General features: G+C 43.9%; 1 protein-coding gene across 7 annotated transcripts in view; it reads right to left on the bottom strand.

The window, feature by feature from the left end:
- Nucleotides 1-6,485: 6,485 nt before the first annotated feature.
- The window catches only part of magi1b (membrane associated guanylate kinase, WW and PDZ domain containing 1b), a 167,721-nt gene continuing 152,164 nt past the window's right edge, over nt 6,486-22,042 (bottom strand). For 4 of the 7 annotated variants that reach the window (XM_049595648.1, XM_049595728.1, XM_049595975.1 and 1 more), the window contains 6 exons: nt 20,492-20,695; nt 17,356-17,449; nt 16,557-16,644; nt 15,576-15,719; nt 12,228-12,366; nt 6,486-8,567 (listed from right to left, as the gene is read on the bottom strand). In XM_049595648.1, the coding sequence (XP_049451605.1) occupies nt 7,321-8,567; nt 12,228-12,366; nt 15,576-15,719; nt 16,557-16,644; nt 17,356-17,449; nt 20,492-20,695 (1,916 nt within the window). In that variant the 3' untranslated portion in view covers nt 6,486-7,320. Of the gene's footprint in view, nt 8,568-8,628; nt 10,500-12,227; nt 12,367-15,575; nt 15,720-16,556; nt 16,645-17,355; nt 17,450-20,491; nt 20,696-22,042 lie in introns of those variants that run through there. The other 3 variants (XM_049596139.1, XM_049595900.1, XM_049596054.1) reach the window with 3 other exon arrangements.

The raw sequence follows: 22,042 nt of genomic DNA, 5'->3' as shown, positions 1-22,042 counted from the left end.
CCAACATGAAAACCAGAGAGCTGTCTATGGGTGAAAAAGAAGCAATTGTGAATCTGAGAAAAGATGGACAATCAATCAGAGCCATTGCTCAAACATTGGCCATCGCCAGTACAACCATTTGGAATGTCCTGAAGAAGAAAGAAACCACTGGTGTACTAAGCAACAGACGTCGAACAGGTAGACCAAGGAAAACATCAGCAGTTGATGACAGAAACATTGTGAGAGCTGTAAAGAAAGACCCTAAAACAACTGTTAGTGACATCAGCAACAACCTCCAGAGGACAGGAGTGAAGGTATCACAATCTACTGTTCGCAGAAGACTTCATGAACAAAAGTACAGAGGCTACACCAGAAGATGCAAACCACTCATTAGCAAGAAGAATAGGAACGCCAGGCTGGAATTTGCCAAAAGGTACAGAGATGAGCCTCAGAAATTCTGGGAAAAAGTTTTATGGACTGATGAGACAAAGATTAACTTTTTCCAAAGTGACGGAAAAGCGAAAGTTTGGAGAAAGAAAGGATCTGCTCATGATCCCAAACATACAAGCTCATCTGTGAAACACGGTGGAGGTAATGTCATGGCTTGGGCTTGCATGGCTTCTTCTGGGATGGGCTCTTTCATCTTCATTGATGATGTAACACATGATGGCAGCAGCAAAATGAACTCAGAAGTCTACAGAAACATTTTGTCTGCTAATTTAAAGAAAGATGCAACCAAACTGATTGGGAGATCCTTCATCATGCAGCAAGATAACGACCCAAAACACACTGCCAAAACAACAAAGGAGTTCATCAGGGGCAAGAAGTGGAAGGTTTTAGACTGGCCAAGTCAGTCTCCAGACTTAAACCCAATAGAGCATGCATTTTACCTGCTGAAGAGGAGACTGAAGGGAGTAACCCCCCAAAACAAACAGCGACTGAAAGAGGCTGCGGTGAAAGCCTGGAAAAGCATCACAAAAGAAGAATGCAAAAATTTGGTGATGTCAGTGGGTCACAGGCTTGATGCAGTTATTGAAAGCAAAGGATTTGTAACTAAATATTAAGTCTCATTCACTTTAATCTATTTTAAGTTTATATGTTCCAATACTTTTGCTCACCTAAAATTTTGTGTTCCATTACAAATAATGCTATCTTCTAAGTTGTGTATCAGATCCAGATGTAAATACCTGGAAATAAAAGCTGAAATGTTGATCTCTTGTCTCATATTCATCTTTTGATGTCAAACCCAAATGTTTTCAGTCTACAACAAAAGTAAACGAATTGGACTCACTGTTCCAATACTTTTGGAGGGCACTGTATCTTTTAGACCCAAGAAATATTAACCTGACAGCAGAACAAAAGAAAAAAGTCAGTAGAGTGATTTCAATTCATCCTCTGTATGCTGAAATATTCACAACATGTTTTACAGCAATCCATTCAGTAGCTGTCGAGATATTTCACTCAGAACCAAAGATGACAACCTCATGGTGGTGGTAGAGTAGAGGTCACGGGATCACCGAAGTCAGCAGGCCAATTGTCTGTGCACACATTCACAGCAATCCATCCAGTAGTTGAGATATTTCAGACTGAACCAATGACTGTATTTAAAGATGGATGACGGATCTCCACTTCTTCCCACTGTACAAAAGTGAAGCCAAATATCAAAGATACAGTCAGTGCCATCTTCCACTGGTGATGTCATTTGGAGTCAGAGTCTGCGGAGTACAGTGATTGACCAGTGGAAGCTGTGGTATGCAGTTCCTGGTTTGGCTCATGTCCCCTCCGCTAACATGGAAGGAGCAGGGTTTATGACCTTTACCACGGCCAGCCACCAGGGGGCGATCAAAATGTTTTAGCTTCACATTTAGGGAGCTATCATGTCCTCCATCTTTATAAAGAGCCTACGGTCAAAACGAAGGTGGTGCACCAACTGACAGGCTGACATCGCCGTCCACTGAATGGTGTTGCTATCATGACTGATTAGTGCAGCTTTAAAAAAAGAAGCCTACCCTCAAGGTGAATGCGCCATCTAGTGTCCGGAGGTGTAAACACAAATAGACACAAATAAATGTACAAGAGCTCTAACAGGAGTTTTAGGTAAGATGTCTCTTATTTATTTAATCTGAGGGAATTTGAATCAAGCACAAAAAACTACAGGCTGTTAAGACAAAATAAAACAATCAAGTTCTTTGGGGATCATTGCTTTTCCAAAGATATCGACCAAGTTAGCACTGGGATAAAATATAAATCTGGATGGCTTCGACTGAAGACAGAAAAGGCACATTTTAATTAAAAAGGACTGACTCTAATCTTATGAGGCACAGCGTCTGCGGATTTCTTTCTAACAGCTGCTGATTGATGAGTGTGACAACTGCAAGAGGCTGCAGTCATTTCTCTACTTAATAAAACCATCCACCACAACAGCCTCAAGCGTTGCATGTACATGCACCATATCCTATTAGGTGCTGTTACTGTAACTATGATAGGAAAAACACACACTACATGAAATGCCCCTTGAGCAGCCCCAACACATTCCTCCACCACACCTCTCTCCATGAGAAGGCCGATTTCCGTGCACAGCCGAGCGTGAGACAGATACACTATTAGGACAAAGAACAGAAACTACCTGGCAGCAGCATGGATGTCCATAACGTGACAGCATTGGGAACTTAAACAAGCTTGTTCTATAAGATGCTGAGCTTCCTCTGAGAAAAGTAACTTCAGGATTTAGAAACTTTCTCTCTCGAGTGAAAGCATCTTGAGCACACAGCCCAAAATAACCCTGCACTCTTGTTTTCTTTTCATTTACTTTTCTCCCTCAGCCTTGTTTACGCATCTACAACTCTTGTCTGCTCCAGTCAGCTTGAAGAGAGAGCCCGTTGCATCGGTGTTTCCATGGCAACAGGGGAGCAGAGGGTCTCCAAGGTCGGAGCGAGAGCACCTGGAGCCGAGCTGATGGGAGAATGGAGGCTTGACCCTGTGGGCTTGTCGCCGCGCTGGGCTGTAGGCATGTTGTTATTGGACTTTTCATTACCGTCTCTTCCTCCTGCCTGGCACTGACATGATGAATTGTCACCAGACACGGGCTGTTAATCATTTCTGGGGTCGCGCAAGCAATAAAACATGGAGCTCTGTTCCTGCATTTGATGATGAGAAGGAGTGGAGTGTGTCCTGTTAAAGATGGAGAGAGAGATTTAAAGAGAGGGGAGGAGAGTGTTTCGCTGCTGGAAAGTGGATTGCATCCATTATTTAGGAGCTGCCTCCCCTTCACTGTATGAGAGGAGAGAGAAAAGAGAAGTGTTTGCAGGGTACAAACATCTCCTTTATGTCTTTTTGTGGACGACAGTATGTCCTGAATAAGACCTCATTCTTTCACAAATAAAAAAAAAAGACCTAATTGTGATAAAAATAATACAAAATTTTAATTATACACAATTATTGGTATTAATTCACAATTAAATTTACTAATTACTAACTAAAAATAAATTGCAATGCATGAGTCCCGTGTAGGGCAGGATGCCAGATCTATAAATGTACGCATGTAAAAACACTTTCAGATCATTGCATCAAAAGGAGTAAAATGCATTGAGGCCCTGTTGAATTGCAGAGAAACTGGGCCAAAAAAAGCTCTGATATGTAACTGTTTGATCGTGATGCTTCATCTCTGCTTCCCATTTCCTCTTATGAGCTGCACAGATTGTGTCCACGGGGTAATCTTGAATGCATACTTTTGAACATATGGTATTAAGTACCTTGGCATGTGTTGTAGAAACTGGGAGAAACTTCATATGATGAAAGCTCTGAAAATATTCACAGTTCTCTGCATGTTAAAGCAGGAAGGTAAATACAACCTCAGCAGATATTATAATACAATTATTAGACATAGGTGCCATCCTGAATATCTCCATGGCAGTATTTCAAAACTGTGTGTCAGTAAATATGATGATAAAAGCCAAAATGACAGCGCTTTTCTCATGTATCTTAGACTGCATGCAGCAGCTGCAAAAACATGCTGTGCCTCATCTGTCTCAGTAGCTCAGCATCAAGCACTGCCAGACAACATATTTCATTTATCTGCAGTAGTAAATTCCTGCTGGCATTCACAGGTCACCAGGAGTGACCACTCTGTTCTCTGCTGTTTCCTCTCTTATCTCCCCCAATTGTTGTTTCTGGGGGGAAAAAAGGGACACGGCACAGCCCTCCCCTGGCGTCATCATCCACCTACTGTCACTGTCCTGAAATAAGGACGCAGCTTCTCCGTTGTCTGTTCTCTATCAGATGAAGAATCTTTGAGTGGATACAGGAAGAGGAGGAAGGAGTGTTGAGGACAACGGGAGAAATGGGGCATAGAAAAGACACAAATCAAAGTAAGCAGTGAGAGGAGGAGTGCAGGAACATTATTCAAGATCGGTCTATCCAGGCTTTGATGTTGTGAAAGGATGGAAGCTCTTTGCTTTACTTTTCTTCAAAGACTTTATTTCCACACACATACACACACACACACACACACACACACACACACACTTTTGGGAGGCCTTAGATAACAATGTCAGCTTCCCCACTCTTTTGTTTGCCCAAATGATGACAGCTTAGTACTCTACAGAGTCTTAGGATATGCTTTCTACCTGCCACCCAATATCTGCCTTTCTTTGGCACTTAAGTGGTGTCCACACCAAGAACGATACTTTAACAATGTGAGCATCCACACTGATGAACAATAACTACCTGCAAACAGTGGCGCCAAGCATGCGCTGCACGCTCTACTAGCAGCTAAGAAAAAGGTTAATGATAGTGTTTGTGTTGCTCATGAAATTGCTCTGAAAGTGATCACAACGTTATCTGCAACTGTTGTTGTTCTTATAGTTGTGGTGTGGACTCCACCATTTACTTCAGTTATAACGCTTTTTAGAGGTCCAGTGTGCAGGATTTAGGGGGATATATTGGCGGGAATATAATCAGCATGTTTCTTTAGTGTGTAATCACCTTTTTCTCTACCTTAGAATGAGCTGTTTATACCTCTATAGGGAGCGGCCCTTCATTTACAGAGACAACCATGTTGCACTGCTATGTTTCTGCAGTAGCCCAGAATGGACGAACCAAACACTGGCTCTGGATAGGGCTAGTCAGTGTTTTTACTGGTTTATATCACTGGGTCTCTTTCTGAGAGGAGACCTGTGCAGATAATTCAGCCCCTGGTAAAAACCTCCTTAACGTCTGTATCTTACGCTTTAGAGAAAAGGTGAGCACACATTAGCAGGTGCTAGGTTAACGGCCAGTCTCTGACATGCCAAACAGCATTGAAGAAACACTGATTTATAACGTGAAACTCCATTAATTAGTATTGTTAACTGGTTTTAATCACCTGGTGCATTTGTTTTGGAGAAGAGGAGACCTCTACAGATAATTCAGCCCCTAGTAAAAACCTCCTTAATGTCTATATCTTAGAAACACTGATTTGTAACATGAAACTGCTTTCTTCAGTGTTGTTACCAGTTTAAATCACCTGGTGTGTTTATTTTGGAGAGGAGGAGACCTCTGAGGATAATTCGGCTCCTGTTTAAAACCTCCTCCGTCTAAATCTTAAGTTTTAGAGAAGAGGTTAGCACACATTAGCAGGTGCTGGGTTAACGGCCCATCTTTGACATGCCAAACAGCATTGAAGAAACACTGATTTGTACCATGAAACTGCTTTATTCAGTGTTGTTATTGGCTTTAATCACCTAGAGTGTTTATTTTGGAGAGGAAGAGACCTCTGAGGATAATTCAGCTCCCACTAAAAACCTCCTCCATCTAAATCTTAAGTCTTAAATAAAAGGTCAACACACATTAGCAGGTGCTAAGCTAACAGCCTGACTCCAGCCTGCCAAACAGCATTGGAGAAACACTGATTTATATCATGAAACTGCTTTATTCAGTGTTGTTACCGGTTTTAATCACCTGGTGTGTTTATATTGGAGAGGAGGAGACCTCTGAGGATAATTCGGCTCCTGTTTAAAACCTCCTCCGTCTAAATCTTAAGTTTTAGAGAAGAGGTTAGCACACATTAGCAGGTGCTGGGTTAACGGCCCATCTTTGACATGCCAAACAGCATTGAAGAAACACTGATTTGTACCATGAAACTGCTTTATTCAGTGTTGTTATTGGCTTTAATCACCTAGAGTGTTTATTTTGGAGAGGAAGAGACCTCTGAGGATAATTCGACTCCCAGTAAAAACCTCCTGAACAATAAACACTGGAAGAAATTCTACCATGGAGAAGTTTAAGCTGGTTGCAACCTGCAATCCTCACCGCTAAATCATGCCACTAAATCCCCCTAAATCTTGAACACTGTTTCTTTCACACAATGTATTTGTAGTTTGTAGTTACTCTTTACACTCAGTGTTTGTATTGTTAAAATACCTTAATGATTAAAATCAAATCCCAAAATGATTCAAATGGCTGAGACTGAACCAAAACAACCACACACTTGTTTATTCATTGAATATATTATTTTATTTTAACATCATCATCATCATCATCATCATAGTTTAACTTTTAATTTTCCCTTCATTCATTTAAAATGATCACCTCTGAATGTACACATACTGCAAACTGTCAAAAATATACAAACAAATGCAGGCTTGTGCTATAGTCTGGTCAAATGTCTAAAAAACAGTGGCACTGGGGAGAGAGAGAGAGACAGAGAGAGAGAGAATGAAGGCGTGAGAGAGAAGAAGAGAAAGAGAGAATAAGAGAGAATAAGACAGAGAGAGAGAGAGAGAGAGAGAGAGAGAGAGAGAGAGAGAGAGAGAGAGAGAAGAGACATTGAAACCGGTTAAAGACATGCACAGCATCATTGTGAGCACCGGTTACAGTGATCCAGGTGCGCGGTACTTCCATGGGATCCTCGTGGAAAAGTACATACATTTCATCATCTGACAGTGCGGCACAAAATGCCCGTCACTTATCAAATCAAAAACAAAATGTTGCTCGTTAATGGAACTGTTAGGCACATCATTGTTTTTTATGGTTTTACATTTTCTGGAAAAGTCTGAGTTACTGTAAATGTAGAATGCTTAAACAAAAAACAAACCAAAAAAACACAATTAAAAAAGAAAAAAAAACAGCTTTCAAAAGTCATTTTGGAATCACTGTCTTGTTAGTAACTCAACATTGTTACATAATGTGTGTGTGTGTGTGTGTGTGTGTGTGTGAGTGTGAGTGTGTGTGTCTTGTCTGGTGTGTGTATCTATGCATGTGTGTGTTCACAACTGGGTGCGTCTGTGTAGAACCAAGTGGTAATGTGAGTGAGTACTTGAGGTGTTTGTGAGTAGTGGCTGTGACTGGCTGACAGCCGTCCATTCAGATGCTCAGGTCTTTGGGGCTGTCCTTGTAGGTCTTCTTGGGCTCAGGGATGGTGGATGTGCGACTGGTGTTGGTCTTAAGCGTGCTGTAGTACTCTCTCACCTTAGCCGCAACAAAATTGTCATCGTCCTCTTCGTCCTCCGAGTCGTCCCTTCTGGAGCTCCTGTATGGGGAGATGTCTCGACCCAGGCTGCGGGCTCGGTAAGGTGGCTCGGGGGAACTATCTCGGCTGTAGCGCCCACGCCTGTCCATCCTCTCAGGTGAACGCCCCCTCAGCAGCGAGCTGTACCTCTTGTAGGCTGAATCTGAGTCGGGGGTGCGCACTCTGGGTAAGGTGGTGTCTCCGAAGACGTCTCTCTGGCCGCGGGATGCCATGTCCCTCAGCAGGCTGTCCCCCCTGTAGGCTCTCTCCATGGAGGAGGCTCTCGCCAGCAGACTGTCCTCCCCATACAGGCGCTCATCCCTGCGCAGTGGTGGTAGCGTGACCTCCTTATTCAGGCGATCCAGGGCTGGGGGCTCACGGAGGATGCTGTCCTCAAAAGGGAAGCTGGGTTCAGGAGTCTTGGGTGGCTCCTTCAATACGGCCTCTTCAACATTAGGCTTCTCGTTGTTGCGGCTCGGCCTGTCTGGGGAGGCGTACCGGCGGTAGGGTTCAGAGGAGTGGGCGTGGCGTCTGGTGGGGGAGTGGTGCCGAGAGCGGTGGGGGGACCTGTGGCGGCGAGGCGAGTGGCGGCGAGGCGAGCGGTAGGGAGAGCGGTAGGGAGAGCGATAGGGCGAGCGGTGGCGGTGATGAGAGGAGGAGTGGTGACCGTGGCGTCTGTCGGGGGAGCGGTGGCGGTGTCCCCCGTGGCGGCTATCCAAGGTGTTGTCTGCACTGCGTGACCGGCTGTGCCCCTTGTCAGGTGAACGATGGCGACTACGGTGGTGCCCGCTGGAATGGTGACGGTGGCCATCACTTCCCTTATCATCCTTCTTTTTGAACAGCTTGTACACGCCCTTCCCCTTGGACTTTTTCCCCTTGCTGGTTCTCTTGTTGGGGGAGCGGTGGCGGTGGTTGGAATGGTGGTGCTTGCCGGTGCCGGTAGAGTGGCCGGTCGGCTCCTTCTTGCTCCGGGATGATTGTTGGGGTTCTGGTGGGTTGCTTGACTCCGATGGCGCATTGGTTGGGGGCAGGGTGCTCACTTCCGCAGCGTTTTGTAACCCTGAGGCTGGGTTGGCTGCGACGCTGTCGTTGGGGCTGCCGTCTGTAACACAGTGTGAGATACAGACGAGGGCACGGGGATCAAACATGCATCTAGACTCTGAAATCTGTCTGCTTTCACATTAACCATGCTAAATCACTCAGACGTGAAGCTGAGAACATTTTTAATGGAAGCCATTCTGATGTTAATGCCAGCAAAGATGGCTCATTGTTAGATGGCACAGCGACAGCCAATGGTACAACATTAGTGTAGCTTACTCATGAGAATAAAAGGCAGTGACACAAAGGCAGCCAGTGCTCGAAGAGACTTATTACCCACAACAAACCTGTTCCCAGGTCTACCTGGGGTCACCTCTCTGAAGCAGAATGGGACTGGGCTGGTTGGCGGCTGGACTGGAGGCTGGTTACGGTCAATGTGCTGCATGTTGATGATGCTGCTTGACTGTACTGATTAGCCATGCTCTTTCATGCGCTGTCATGATGCCTTAGACACTTGTAAACCAAGTAAAATGCTCAAGATGATATCGGAAATCTACTGCTTGTCTTGGTAAAATGCCACCTAAAATGCAGAATAAGCATCTGCAGTTTAGGCGGCATTTTACCAAGACAAAAATAATTACATATTCTACACAATTTTACATCAATTTTGCCTGTGTTACCTTAAAAGGACAGTTCACCCCACAATCAAACTTTCCTCTTACCTGAAGCGCTATTAATCAATGAAGATTAGTTCGGTGTGAGTTGCCAAGTGTTGGAGACAGCAGCTGTAGAGATGTCTGCCGTCTTTCCAATCAAATCGAACTAGATGGCACTCAGCTTGTGGTGCTCAAGCGCCAAAAAATGTATTTGAAAAATTCAGCAGCAATGTCTTTTTGAAGAAATTATGATCCAGTTAATCAAGGTGACCCACAGACCTTTGTTAGCAGTTTCATGTAGGAGCTATTTTCTTTCTACACCTGCCAACCGTATCACTGCGCAGTAGGAAGCGTGCATCTACTCATGGATTAGAGATTTACGACAGCATGAGAGATAAACATTAATGGGATCCTCCTCGGATGTGCTGTGATGTTAGCTAGATCAGTTGTGCTAGGTGAGCTAGCAGTAGATGCACGCTTCCTTCTGCGCAGTGATGTGGTTGGTGGGTGTAGTTTGTTAGAAAGAAACTGCTCACAACAAGGTCTGTGGATTATCTTGAGTAACCTGGTCATGATTTCTGGAATGAGACATTGCTGTCGAGTTTTTATTTTTTGTGTGTGTGTGCTTTGAGCACCACAAGCCGAGTGCCATCAATTTCCACTATTTGTGATAGCAGGCAGACATCTCTGCGGCTGATATCTCCAACACTTGGCAACTCACACTGAACCAATCTTGATTGATAAATAGCACCACAGGTAAGAAGAAAATGTGTTTGTGATTTTGGGATGAGTTGTCCCTTTAAGGAAACTCATCCAATTAATCTCACTAAATCCTCGACATATGCAGCCACCACATTGCTTTGTTTATCAGAATCTTAAGATTAAACCTTACAGTAATTCTACACACTTCTACTAGTAAATACATACTAAAGTTGATCTTGGATGGTCTAAATTAGTGTGAATATCTAAACTAATTGACAAGAACAAACTCACACTCTTTCACCTCCAGACATGATAGCCAAAGGTTAAATGTCACTGGTGCATACATTTACATAAAGTATCCATAACAGCGGTTACGGCAGCGGCGGCACTGGCAATGTATTTTGGGTGGATGGATTTGTATGTATGGAGTAGAGCATGGGCATGGGTGAGTTGAGGCCACACCACACAAATTTCAGGATGGAGAAAGAGCAAGACAGAGCAAAAGAAGGACAGGAAGTAGGAGGGAAAGCCAGACGACAGGGGAGGACAGTTACAAACCGTGGTCTGATTTTGGAGGACAGAGGCCTCCCCCATCTTGTCATTTCTCATACATGCAGTGAGAATGGGAGCGACCATCCCTGAAGGAAGACAAGAGCCCAGCGCAATACGGGAAGAAGGAAAGATAAAACAAAAAAGAAAAGACAGAAAGACAAGAGCACAGGGTTTAGATCTCTTGGAGCCAACTTGAAGGAAGAAAAGGAGAATTATTGTGTTGATTTTTCAATGAAAAAAAAAGTGTTTATTTGATCATTGAGTCATTCAGAATAAAGAGACAGTCCAGGAAATTGCCCAAACCCTTCAGTGGAACCCATCAGTTACAGAGAAAAGTCCACACACACACACTCACACACAAACGCTCTTACACACTAAACCCACACACACCTGAACATGTGGACACAGAAGCAGCAGAAACCCAAAACCCAAAATAATAAAGACAGTGAGACTCGCACACCCACAACAACAGCGTACGAAGCAGTTTTACATTGCTGACAGAAATCAAAAAGAAATACTGGCAAGACTGTCGAAGGTGGTGCCAACTAAAAAGTACAAACAATGATCCAAAATATACAAGTTCACATGATGTCATATCGGTGCAGGTTAAGACAGCACATTCTTGGCGCAAATAAAATTACATTGACGAACTTTTCAAGAAGACAGGCAAATGTATTTCCACTCAAAAACAAATAATAAAAAAACAAAAAACAAAAACAAAGCATTTATGATGACTCGTGACTATCAATCAAAACTGTCAATACGGTAAAAAAAAGAAACGTTCCATAAATATTATGGAAAATAGACAAAAGGAAGAAAAAAAATCCAATGTACACTTTTGACAAGTTTCATGCAGCAATAGACTTTTATCCATTAATATGTGGCTTCGATCATGGCTCTGTACACGGAACAAAAATACTTGTAAAAATGCCTCTATTCTTTTCATCACTGTACAAAACATCTATATAATTGGAGCGACTCTTTTTCTTTTCGAATGGGGATGGGTGGAGTTCCTATCGTCACAGCTTTTCAATGACATTAACAGTGGGTGCAAATAAAATCCATGGATTAGTGAATAATGTCAAGCACAGTATAGTGAGATTTTCCTCTTGGAAATGGCAAAAAAAAAAGCATCAGACTGCCTTTTCTTCTTAATACAGTTCTCACTTAAAACCCTTAAGAGTTCAGTAGCTTACATTCACCTTCAATAAATATCATAAATAAGTTTGTGTCATGTCCTAACCAAAGCTGCGAGATGTCCCATTGTTACCATGGGATGCACTGGATCAAGTTTCTTTTCCTCTTAGCGCTAAATTAGAGTTTAATGAGGATTTGGAGCCCTCAGTAACACTTCTTACTCACAACCAACACTGATTTTTCACTACTCTGGTCATTCAAACCCTGTAAACAGTTTCTGTTTTCATGTAACACTGAAATCAGACCCACCACCTTTCTGTAAAGTCCCAGCAGAGTGCTTTTGCTCAGTGGCCAGAAGGTGAAAAGTGACAGCGGGATGACATGGAAACTGAGAGCAGGTGACAGCAGGAGGGGGGCAACAGCACCAAGAGGAGCAACCGCCACCCCTGCTTCTTCCCCCAAAAATCCCAAAGCCCAGTAGTGACCTCCACCAGAAAGAGACCCAAGACCAACCAACCCCTTCCCCCTCCCTGATGGGTTTGCCCCAGGGATGGGTGAAGGGTCCTGGGAGGGTTATATAGTTCTTTCCCCTTCGACCCACCAACCGTCCACTGGGTGTCCCGTGGCTCAGGGCGTGAAGATGGGGGAGAAGGGAATGTTTTCGTAGATTGACCCACCATATTCAGGCACAGAGCCATCACCCCTCTTGAGCACCAGATGGACGCGTCGGCCTCCACTCTTGATGAGCTCGATGGCTCGCGCGTGCTTCATGCCCTTGGTGCTCTCGCCATTGATCTCCAAGATTTCATCGCCGACCTACGAGAGAGGAAGGAGACCAGGAAGGAGAGGAGAAGAGAGGGAGGAGGTGACAGGTGGGAGGCACAGAAGAGTGACAGAGTGACAGGTGAAGATGGAGGAGAGAGGAGGTAAATCAGAGGGGAGAAAAGGAGAGGCAGCAAAAGCCAGAAGAAGGAGAGGAGACAGCAGTGCAAGACAGAATGCAGAAAACAAGTGACAGTGGGGGAGAGAGTACACAAGAGGAAAGATGAGAGGCACAGAGGTTCAAAGGGACACGGTGACAGCAGAAGGGAAGGAAAAGGGAGGACAGATTGAGGAGAAGTTATATATTGAATCCTCCAAATGGTAAACCGCATAACAGTATCTTTTTTTTTTTTTTTTTTTTTTAAATCAACAGTTTCCAGAGAGGGCAAATTGCGTCAAAAAGCAGCAACTGTGACGCTGAGAGAGGAAAACGAGAGAGAAGGGGAAAAACAGGAGCCAGAAGAAACACTTTTTGCTTCCCGATTCTTTGCCTCCACGCCTCAAGTTATCTGACAGCGCTGTCTGCGCCGAGGGAATTCCTCTCTGGCAGAATATGGATCTCTCACTGACACCTCTCTCTGCCTCACAGGGCTGCTGCTAATAATACCTCTGCTAATAGGGTGCACAAACACAAATGTATATATTCATATATGCATGTAGGAATGTGCTAATACATGCACAGCCACACACTTCCCAACTGTAGCATAGGAACATTAACTCCCTATACCTCACATACATACAGTATTTGCCAACAGGCTCTCTGCATATGTCTTACATGCAAACACATAGGGGAGAACCAATTAACCCTACATTGTATATTCAATCAGGCAGCCCAGGGGAAGTTCTACTGACTGTGCAATTAATCAAATTAAAGGTTAAATGTAACAGTTTCCTGACAGCTTTTGCAGCACGTATGAATGCCATGCTATTAGCTATTTAATTAATTAAAATGGAACATCTTCTGTTCACAGATATGCTCCATGACTCTGCAGCGTTTTCCTCGTGTTTTGATATTGCACTCACACAATGAACCCTTTACGTGCCCCAGCCTGGAGGCGACTGTGTTTATATTCAGCGAAGCATAGCTTACAGTAATTGGGGGGGTACATTATGCACAAGCAATTATATTGATAGATAATATTCTTCTGATGTCTGTTAAGTCTATGAGGCACTATCATCAGCCCCCCTTTGGTAATCAACACAGGCTTAGACTGCACCTGGAAGTAGGAAATGATCATATCAGAATCGGCACACAACAACAGTAATAATCGCTTTTGAGGAAATTGTGTGGAAATCTGCAGCGCTGTCCAAACCCCATATCTTCAATTTTGGTGATTTTTCGGGCAAACTGGAGGATTAAGTGTTCCTTTGTAGGTTGAGAGAATTCTTCGGCTTCTTAAATGAAATAAACAATTTAAAAACCCGTTTGGATTATCTGAAAAATGTACTGTTACAAAGCTGGAGACAAGGCAGTTTTTCTGAGCTTATAAAAAGTTGACATCTTGGAGACACATGCAAACGGCTCTCACACAGCTCATTCATACTGTAATACTGGAGTCCTATTATTCCCCACTATCTCCTTCTTACTGTCTGTTGACATTTACAGAGATCACAAGCAAGTAATGTCCTGATCGAGAAATCCCTTGGGTATGTTACTCAGCCAAAACAGCCTAAGTGGACAAAAAAAACCCAGGGGTTATTTTGGGTGGATGGAAGAATGCAGCTTAATATTGCTATAACTCATTTGCAAATAGTCCAGTTACATAATGATTACTGCTATCAGACCTGCATATAACCTTTATTTAATAAAGTCCCATTGAGAGTAAGGTCTCATTTTCAAGGGACACAAGAGTACACAGAGAAATATAAAATATTTATAAGTCAATATAATGTTAAAGCAGCAAATCAGCATTGCGCTTCCACAAAGTTGTGAGACGTGTGAGAGACACATTCAAAAAGAGTTCCTGACTTCTACATGCTCAAGCTCCAAAAACACTGGATCCTACAGTGCTCATAATTGCGAGTCATCAGCTCCTTTCATTAGACTTTCAAACTCTACAGCCCAAGTTTGTAAAGCAGACTTGATGTTTTAAATTTGCAGTCTCCGAACCCAAGCAGAGCTAACCCTGATGACACCATCTGAGGTTATTTTCTCAAACCTCGGCAAACTCCTCCAGAGGCACATTAATACAACTGTTTTCAGAGGCGGGGTAGTGGTATTACTTCCTAGGACAAGTAAACTGAAATGTGCAAACTGAAAGTGCTGCTTTAAAGGGACAGATTGGATTTTTTGAATTGGGGTTGTATGAGGTACTTCTCTATAGTCAGTGTGTTTCCTACAGTAGATGACAGTGAGTGAGCCCTGAGTTTGGAGAAGCAGACAGGAGTACCAAAATGGAAGCTACGCAATTTACTGCTGTGGACAGGGGCATGAGCAAAACATATTCTAACCATTAAAAAAATCACTGTTGGTTACCTTGTTGTCAGACAGCCCTCTCTGATAGGAAACTGAAGCTCTTATATCGCTCTTTTCAAAGCTACCAGAGTCTGTTGACGAAAACAGTCATTTTACCCCATAGAACTGGTCTAGCGCTGCCTTCATCAGTTAGATTGTGTAATTGTGTGGCTCTGATGAATCCAAACAAACTTTTTAAAACACCAAAGTCACACAATAACACAAACTAATTAACCGATCTAGGCAGCGACAGACTAGCAGCTCCCGTGTTCAGTGAGGTAAAATTACTGTTTTTATCAATGGAGTCTGGCTTTGAAGAGAGAATAGATAAGTTTCGGTTTAATTCTCCACCAGAAAAGGTATTCTGACAGCAAGGTAAAGCAGTGAAAATAATCTAAATATAGCATACACTTCAACTAATATTGATTTTCTTTAAGTGGGACTGCTTCCGTCTACAGCAGTGTATTACTTAGCTTGTGTGTCGGTACTTCTGTCTGCTTTTCCAAACTGGGGGCATGCCGACCATCCTCTACTGTATATACTACCCCAACAATGGATACAACCTCACTTCCAAAAGATCCAATCTATTCCTTTAACAACAAAACTCTTCTGATATGAAAGTTCCTGAGAAAAAAAGACATAGCAAGCCAAGCCTGTGACATCTTCTTTGTGTCTAGACAGCCCTTTATATTTGGAAACATTGATGATGTTTCGGTGTGTGTATGCTGTTAGTACACTGTGTCCGTACCCTCATCTTTCCGTTGCGGACGGCCGCTCCGTCCTCAGCTAGCCTCAGCACGTACAGGTCCATGTTGTATTCTCTGCCTCCCCGCAGGCTGAAGCCAAAGCCTTTGTTGTCTCGCTCCAGGTCCACTGAGTAGAACTCAGCATCCTGATGGAGATGGACCACACACACACACACACACACACACACACACACACACACACACACACACACAGAAAGAGAGGGAGACATTTGCATCAAGGTTTGTGATTCAGATTTGAAGTGTGTGTGTGTCCTTTGAAGTGGGCTCCTATTTCGGGAGCATGGGACAAATGCCACCTTCAGGAAAGTCACACCTATTTAAAAGGTGTGCCAGACTGTGTGTATGTGTGTGCCTGCGTGTGTGTGTGTATGTGTGTACATGCATATGCTCAGGTGTAAGGATGCTGAATTATTGATGCCTTGGGCTCTAGGTGGACAAAGAGAGAGGGCACAGATAGAGAGAGACAGAGAGAAGGAGAGAGGGGCTGGGCACCACAAGGACAAGCAGACAGCCACAGCAGCTCCTGTCTTCACGCCCTCCTAATCTCCTCTGCTGAGGGATCAATGCTATCTGTGCGAGCCATCACCACACCTCCAGATTAATTCAGCAGTGAACACAGTGGACTGAGGGGTTACTTTGAAAGCAAACAGGCTTTCCTTAATGCAGGGACTCCGATAACGCCAGCAGGCGGACGAAAACGGAATAATAAATAAATAAAAATGCACTTTGCTTGTCCTTGGGAAGGTGGGTGGGTGGGTGTGGATCGGTTGATGCATGAAGGGACAGAGGAGGAATGGGTGCAATAACTAGCCGGATGGATGTATGAAAAGACAAATGTGGATGTGCGGAGGAAGTTGACAGGACGGATGGATAGATTGCTGGGTTGTTTGATGGAGACGTGCGACGGACGGATGTATGAATAAAGCGACTGGTGAAATGATGACTGGAGCGTCCTTCCTTACCTGAGCTGAGACTTGTGTCGGGGGTTGGGGAGGAGGGCCTTGTGGTGCTTTGAATTCAAACGATTCCTGTTTTGGTTTGGTGTTGTTCCTGCGGCAGAGAGATAGCAGCAGTCTGTGAGCCTGTTTACACCTGGTATTAACATGTGTCTTAGGTGATCGGTTCACAAGTGGACAAAGCTGGCAGTAGGTACGCATGCACCCAGTATGTCCCGGATGCATCTTTACATACCTGGTGGCTAGGCCTCATATGGCTACATCTGGGCCGCATACGGCTACATTCTTTTAGAAGTGTGTATGCTAATGTGTCCTGGGCCACATAGGCGCAAGTATATACTCATTTGTGCCTCAATGGCCTTGTTTTAAAGTGTGAAGAAGGAGCAACGACAATAGGCAAAATGGATTCCTGTGGGCGGAGTACACATGGAATATGCTGCCTGATTTCAATTTGGGCCAAAGAGTCAGAACAGCAGAAACTGGATGCTTCAAAAAAGCAACACTTCGCCTGCTGAAACCCAGGACAACGACAGCAATAGTGACAGTATGTACCTAGTCTGAGAATCAAACTTGAATTGTATCAAAAGCAGCAACGCAATTTCTTTGCCACTTGTGATCCGATCACCCAAGACCCATTTAAAAACTAGGTGTAAACCCAATCAGAGCTCAATATAATAAAATCACTCATGGAACATGTTTCAGAAAGTTAAGTATGACTTTAATCTAAATATTTTTGACACTTGGTCTAAAAACCAACAATTACTGCCATTTTAAAGGACTTTATTTATCCCAGTGTGCCCCTTACCTGGCCTCAGGTGCAGCCTGTTGCTGAGGTGTGTGAGTGGTGGTTATAGTGGCGATCTTCTCCGCATTGGTCAACAAAGACGCATTTGACGACTCTGAGAAGGGAGAGAAAAGTAATTGCTTTTCATGTTAACCAGTGTAAGGCTTTGATTTTTCACACAGCCTGAGAACCTCTCTTCCTCATGTAAATACAAAAACCCTCCTCGCTACACTGAGCACATTTTATTGACATTTGCTTTTTTTTTTCATACAGCCTCTAATCTAATACATTATAATTTCTATAAAAATACTCCAATAGAAGTGTCTCTGGAGTCCTGGAAGACTCTTTGTAATGGGATTAAATTCATATTTCACACATGGAACACTTCTCATTTTTCAATGTGAACAGTGGTGCAGATTTAGCAGCTGTCAGCTACAAACATTAGCTGACCCACAGGGACCATCACCAGCCTCCAGGCCTCCTCCATCACTAAGCCAAGATCAGGGGCACCAGAATAATACAGCAGTTCACATTTGTGAAATCAATCATATCTGTTGTGGTGAAACTGTGTTTCTTTTCCAAAAGGTGTTCATCTCACTGTAGACTGAAGCGTCTTCTGTCTGTCTGTGAATTGTCAGACAGGAAACATGCATACTCGCAGCCACTGGGGACGTAAAAGCTCCTGGTTATTCTTTCTTTTATCTCAACACTGATTCACTCATTTTGTGTTATCAATGAATCATGCTGGGCTGCAACAACAAAAACAGAACGTTATATTCCTCTTGCCGCATAAAGAAACCTCTCTTCTCCTTAACAACCTTATCTTTCTCAGCTATTTACAGGTATCCTTGATTCGATTACAACTCTCCACTCTCTTCTAAGTCCCCCACTCACTATTCCTCTCACGGTCAGTTCCCCTCTCATCTATTCATCTCCTCCACCTCCACCAGTCCCCTTAGAGCCTGTTGGCTTAACTCTTCAATTGCCCGTTGCCCACGAGGCACAAAGTCAACCAGTCAAGCTGCAGTGTGGGTGGAGCGAGAACCTTCTGGTTCTGGATGTATGCGAGTGTGTGATGATCGTTTCAGCTTGGCGCTCGGCATGATGTCCATGCTGGAAAAAAAAAAAGCCACCCGTAAGAATTTCTGGCATCAACCGCGAACTGTGTTGCAATCTCACATATTTTCGGTTGCTCATTTTTCACTTTCACAGCCTCAAATTTGTCCCCGTAAACCCCGATTCGCCCCTCCATCTGCTCATTTGCATAACCCACTCCTTCCATTCTGGTGCCTCTCTCCATTTATCTCTCCTCCAACTGTTTTCTGTCTGGAAATTAAATCGAATAAGCTCCGTTTCTCTCTGTCTTTCCGTTCCGCTCGCGACCCACCGCCTCTTTTCTCCCCACTCGCTTAAAAACATTCATACAGCAAAGAAAAAGCACTGAGCTGTTTCTGTAATTTGTCTCTGGCCCTGGCAATATGCCCTCCCAGACCGGGCTGGGAGGGAGAGCAGGTACAATCAAAATGAGAAATTCAGGAGAGGGAAAGAGAAAGAGGAGTGGACGGGGAGAGAAAGGGAGAACAGATAAGAGAGGTGGGAGGGCTGTACTACACAATATACCCCAGCTTTTGCAATAAAAAAAAGGCACATCATATCACCTCAGGCACGTCTGTCTCCCTTCTCATACACAATAGGAAGCAATGAGGTGAGCTTGGTCTGCGCGCCTCAAGTCTATGCTGCAGAGACATAAGCTTTGATAAAGGCATTAGCTGTCTGTGCATGCATTACTGTGCAGCAGCAGGAAGAGTTCCTGTTTTCCTTGTCACTGCAGAAGTGTTGAGCATCAGTCGCTACAAAACTCCGTCTGTGTTCCCACACAGGGGAGAGGTGAGCTCAATGGAAAGGAGCTGAACCTGACTTCACCTTGGAAGAACCTCTTGTGATGTATTCATGTCAGAAAGTTTAGACAAGATTGATCCACACAAAAATAGGCATGCTCAGTCATGTGTAAATAGAGGCTGAGAGAACAGTCACTCAGAGACACAACTTAGAAACACAAGCCACAATCTTTTCCTGTCACTCTCTCTGTCTCCGTGTCAGACGGCATCTGTTTGTTTGACACATGCACATAAACACAAACCAGAACTTTCCGATAAAGCATATCCAGTTATTTCTCTCCAACGCCTTCTCTCTTACTCTCTGTGTCTTCTTGGCAGAGCAATTTTGGCTCACTGTTCTCATCAAGCGCTTCGCGGTGGAAAAAAAAAAAAACCTCTTCATCCATAAGAAGTGAGCCGGAAAAAGCAACGAGCGGCGGACAAATAGCTCCAATTTCTAGCAGTGCGCAGGTTGACAGCGAGTATCGCCTTCCTCGCACACACACATACACTTAATTAAACAGCATTTGTGAAGCATGCCAGGGTGATCTGTCAGCACAATGTAGCGAGAGCTCTCAGCTGCACTGCACAACATACAGTGTGCACAAACTTTTCCTTAAAACCACTTTGACAAAAAAGACACACCCACATATACAGAGAAAGGTCTGCATCTCTCTCTCCCTCCCTCTCTCTCTCTCTCTCACACACACACACACGCACACACCTATCTATCAGTTAAAAGTGCGGGCATGCCAAAGGCAGAAACGCAAAAACTAGGAAAGTTCCCAAATACCCCAAAGAAGCAGTTCTGTCAACACTGCGGGGGTGTTCCAGTCACTTTGAAAGCAAGTGAAGAAACTGCAAGCTTTATATAACACTACAGTGCATACATAATAACCACTCAGGAAAGTGATGACTTGTCCTGCTCCTCAGATACACTCAGACTACGAAATAATACTAACAATAGTTGATGATTGTGTGGTTGCAAAATTTGGCAGTCCTACTTGGACAACCTTCATGAACAAGCTCTTAATATTTTGGTGAGATATGAATTTTTGGCTGAGAGCCACAACTGAGTGGGATACTGTCAGAATGTGCTGGCTGGCAATATCCCACGCTGTTGCAAGGACCTTGAAGGCACCTTTAAGGACCCTGAGGTTGCTGGGTGCCCACTCTGGCAACAGTTCATCAAGTAAATCGAGGCTATTAAACAAATAAAATCTCAAATGATATTAAACCACTCTGTAAAGTGGAGTCCTTAACTGTCATTATCTACTCACCGTCTCCAGGGATGATGCGTAGTGTGACGGTGTTCCCGGCCTCCTTGATGAGGTTGACGATGTCAGAGTGGGATTTGTTGGTGATGGAGCACGAGTTCACGGCCAGGATGCGGTCGCCGACTTTCAGCTTCCCGCAGCGGTCTGCCGGGCTCCCCTCGATGATGCGCCCTATTTTGTGGGGCATGGCCACACATGCATTGCCAGCTATGGTCACCATTGACATGTTGGAATGTGTGATTTTGTGTGTGTGTATGTGTGTGTTTGGAGAGAGAGAGAGAGGAGGGAAAGGAAATGGGAAAGGGGGAAAAGGAGTAGAAAAAGAGGATCAGAAGGTTAAGGGTTAATTCACCGACAGCCAACAGCCAGCCGAGCTGCAGTCACTGAGAGAAGCTGATCAGAAAAATGGCAGAATGTAATGCAAGCGTTGGCAAAGAAGGGCAAATGTGCTCTGCGAAGAAATAAGAGACTCTGTTATACCGTCGTTCTGAGAGCTTTTTTGTATTTCTTTGAGTAATCATTGAAAAAAACTAATTTCCAATGTGTTCATCCTCCTCCCCCCTCTCTGCCTAAAATGGGTATCATTATTATATTTGCATGAGTCTCTCAGCAGCAGAAAGCTAATAATGAAAAAAACTGTGTTGTGTCGTCTGCAACCCAAACACCTGCACCTGCAGAAAGTTGGGGACAACAAACATACATCAGAGCTGACATCTCACCAACTACCCTGAGGTCTCTCTGTTTCTCCTCCTCCCTCCCGCCCTCCCTCTCCCCCTCTGTCTGCAGTCTGACATCAGTCACTGCAGAGAAAAAGAGCGTGCAATCACTCCTTCCTTTCAAACTCTTCCAATTTCTCCCCTTCAACAGCCTTCTTCTCTTTTTATTCCACTACAAACTTGTCTAACCCTGACCTCCTCCTGTCTTTCTAACTGAATCTAGCTGTAAAATATTGAGTGGAACAGTAGATGACAGAGAGAAGAAAAGAATGACTAAGGTGCTGTAGCATTTCTGAGCGATATAAAGTGCTTTTCCAAATACTAACAGTATGTGGGGACTGGGTTTCATGTAACCAATGGGTTTCCATTAGAGTTTATGTGTCAGGTCAAATCAAATAAAGCTTATCTGCAGGCCCATGCGTTCGACTCTGGCCTGTGAAAAAGGCGCATTGCCACTTTGTAAGCCAACCTGGAAAGTTGAGTATTTTTTCAGGCCTTTTGAGTCCACCCACACTGACAGAGATAAGAGCACAGAGAAGAGTGGAATGCCATAGTGGTGTAGGCAGAGAGCCATGGCAGTAGGGCAAAGAGTGTGCCGCATAGAGAAGACACTACTAGTTTGAAAAAAAAAAGCAAAGTGGAGTCAATTTGAACGGCTTTATATGGGGATGTGCGAGATCAAACAGTAAACACTGTCACATCTGAGTTTCAATGATACAATTATGCCGCTATGAGCTAAGTGATGCAAAATAACCTAAAAATGTAGACAAGGGGATATTGAGTCTCTGATGCTGCGTTGTAAAATAAATAAATATTATTCACACCGATCACTTCCCCC

This window comes from Epinephelus fuscoguttatus, linkage group LG1 (genome assembly GCF_011397635.1).
Source record: "Epinephelus fuscoguttatus linkage group LG1, E.fuscoguttatus.final_Chr_v1".
Classification (NCBI taxonomy): domain Eukaryota; kingdom Metazoa; phylum Chordata; class Actinopteri; order Perciformes; family Serranidae; genus Epinephelus; species Epinephelus fuscoguttatus.
Note: the sequence above shows the minus strand (reverse complement) of the source record. Positions and strands in the feature narration are given on the sequence as shown.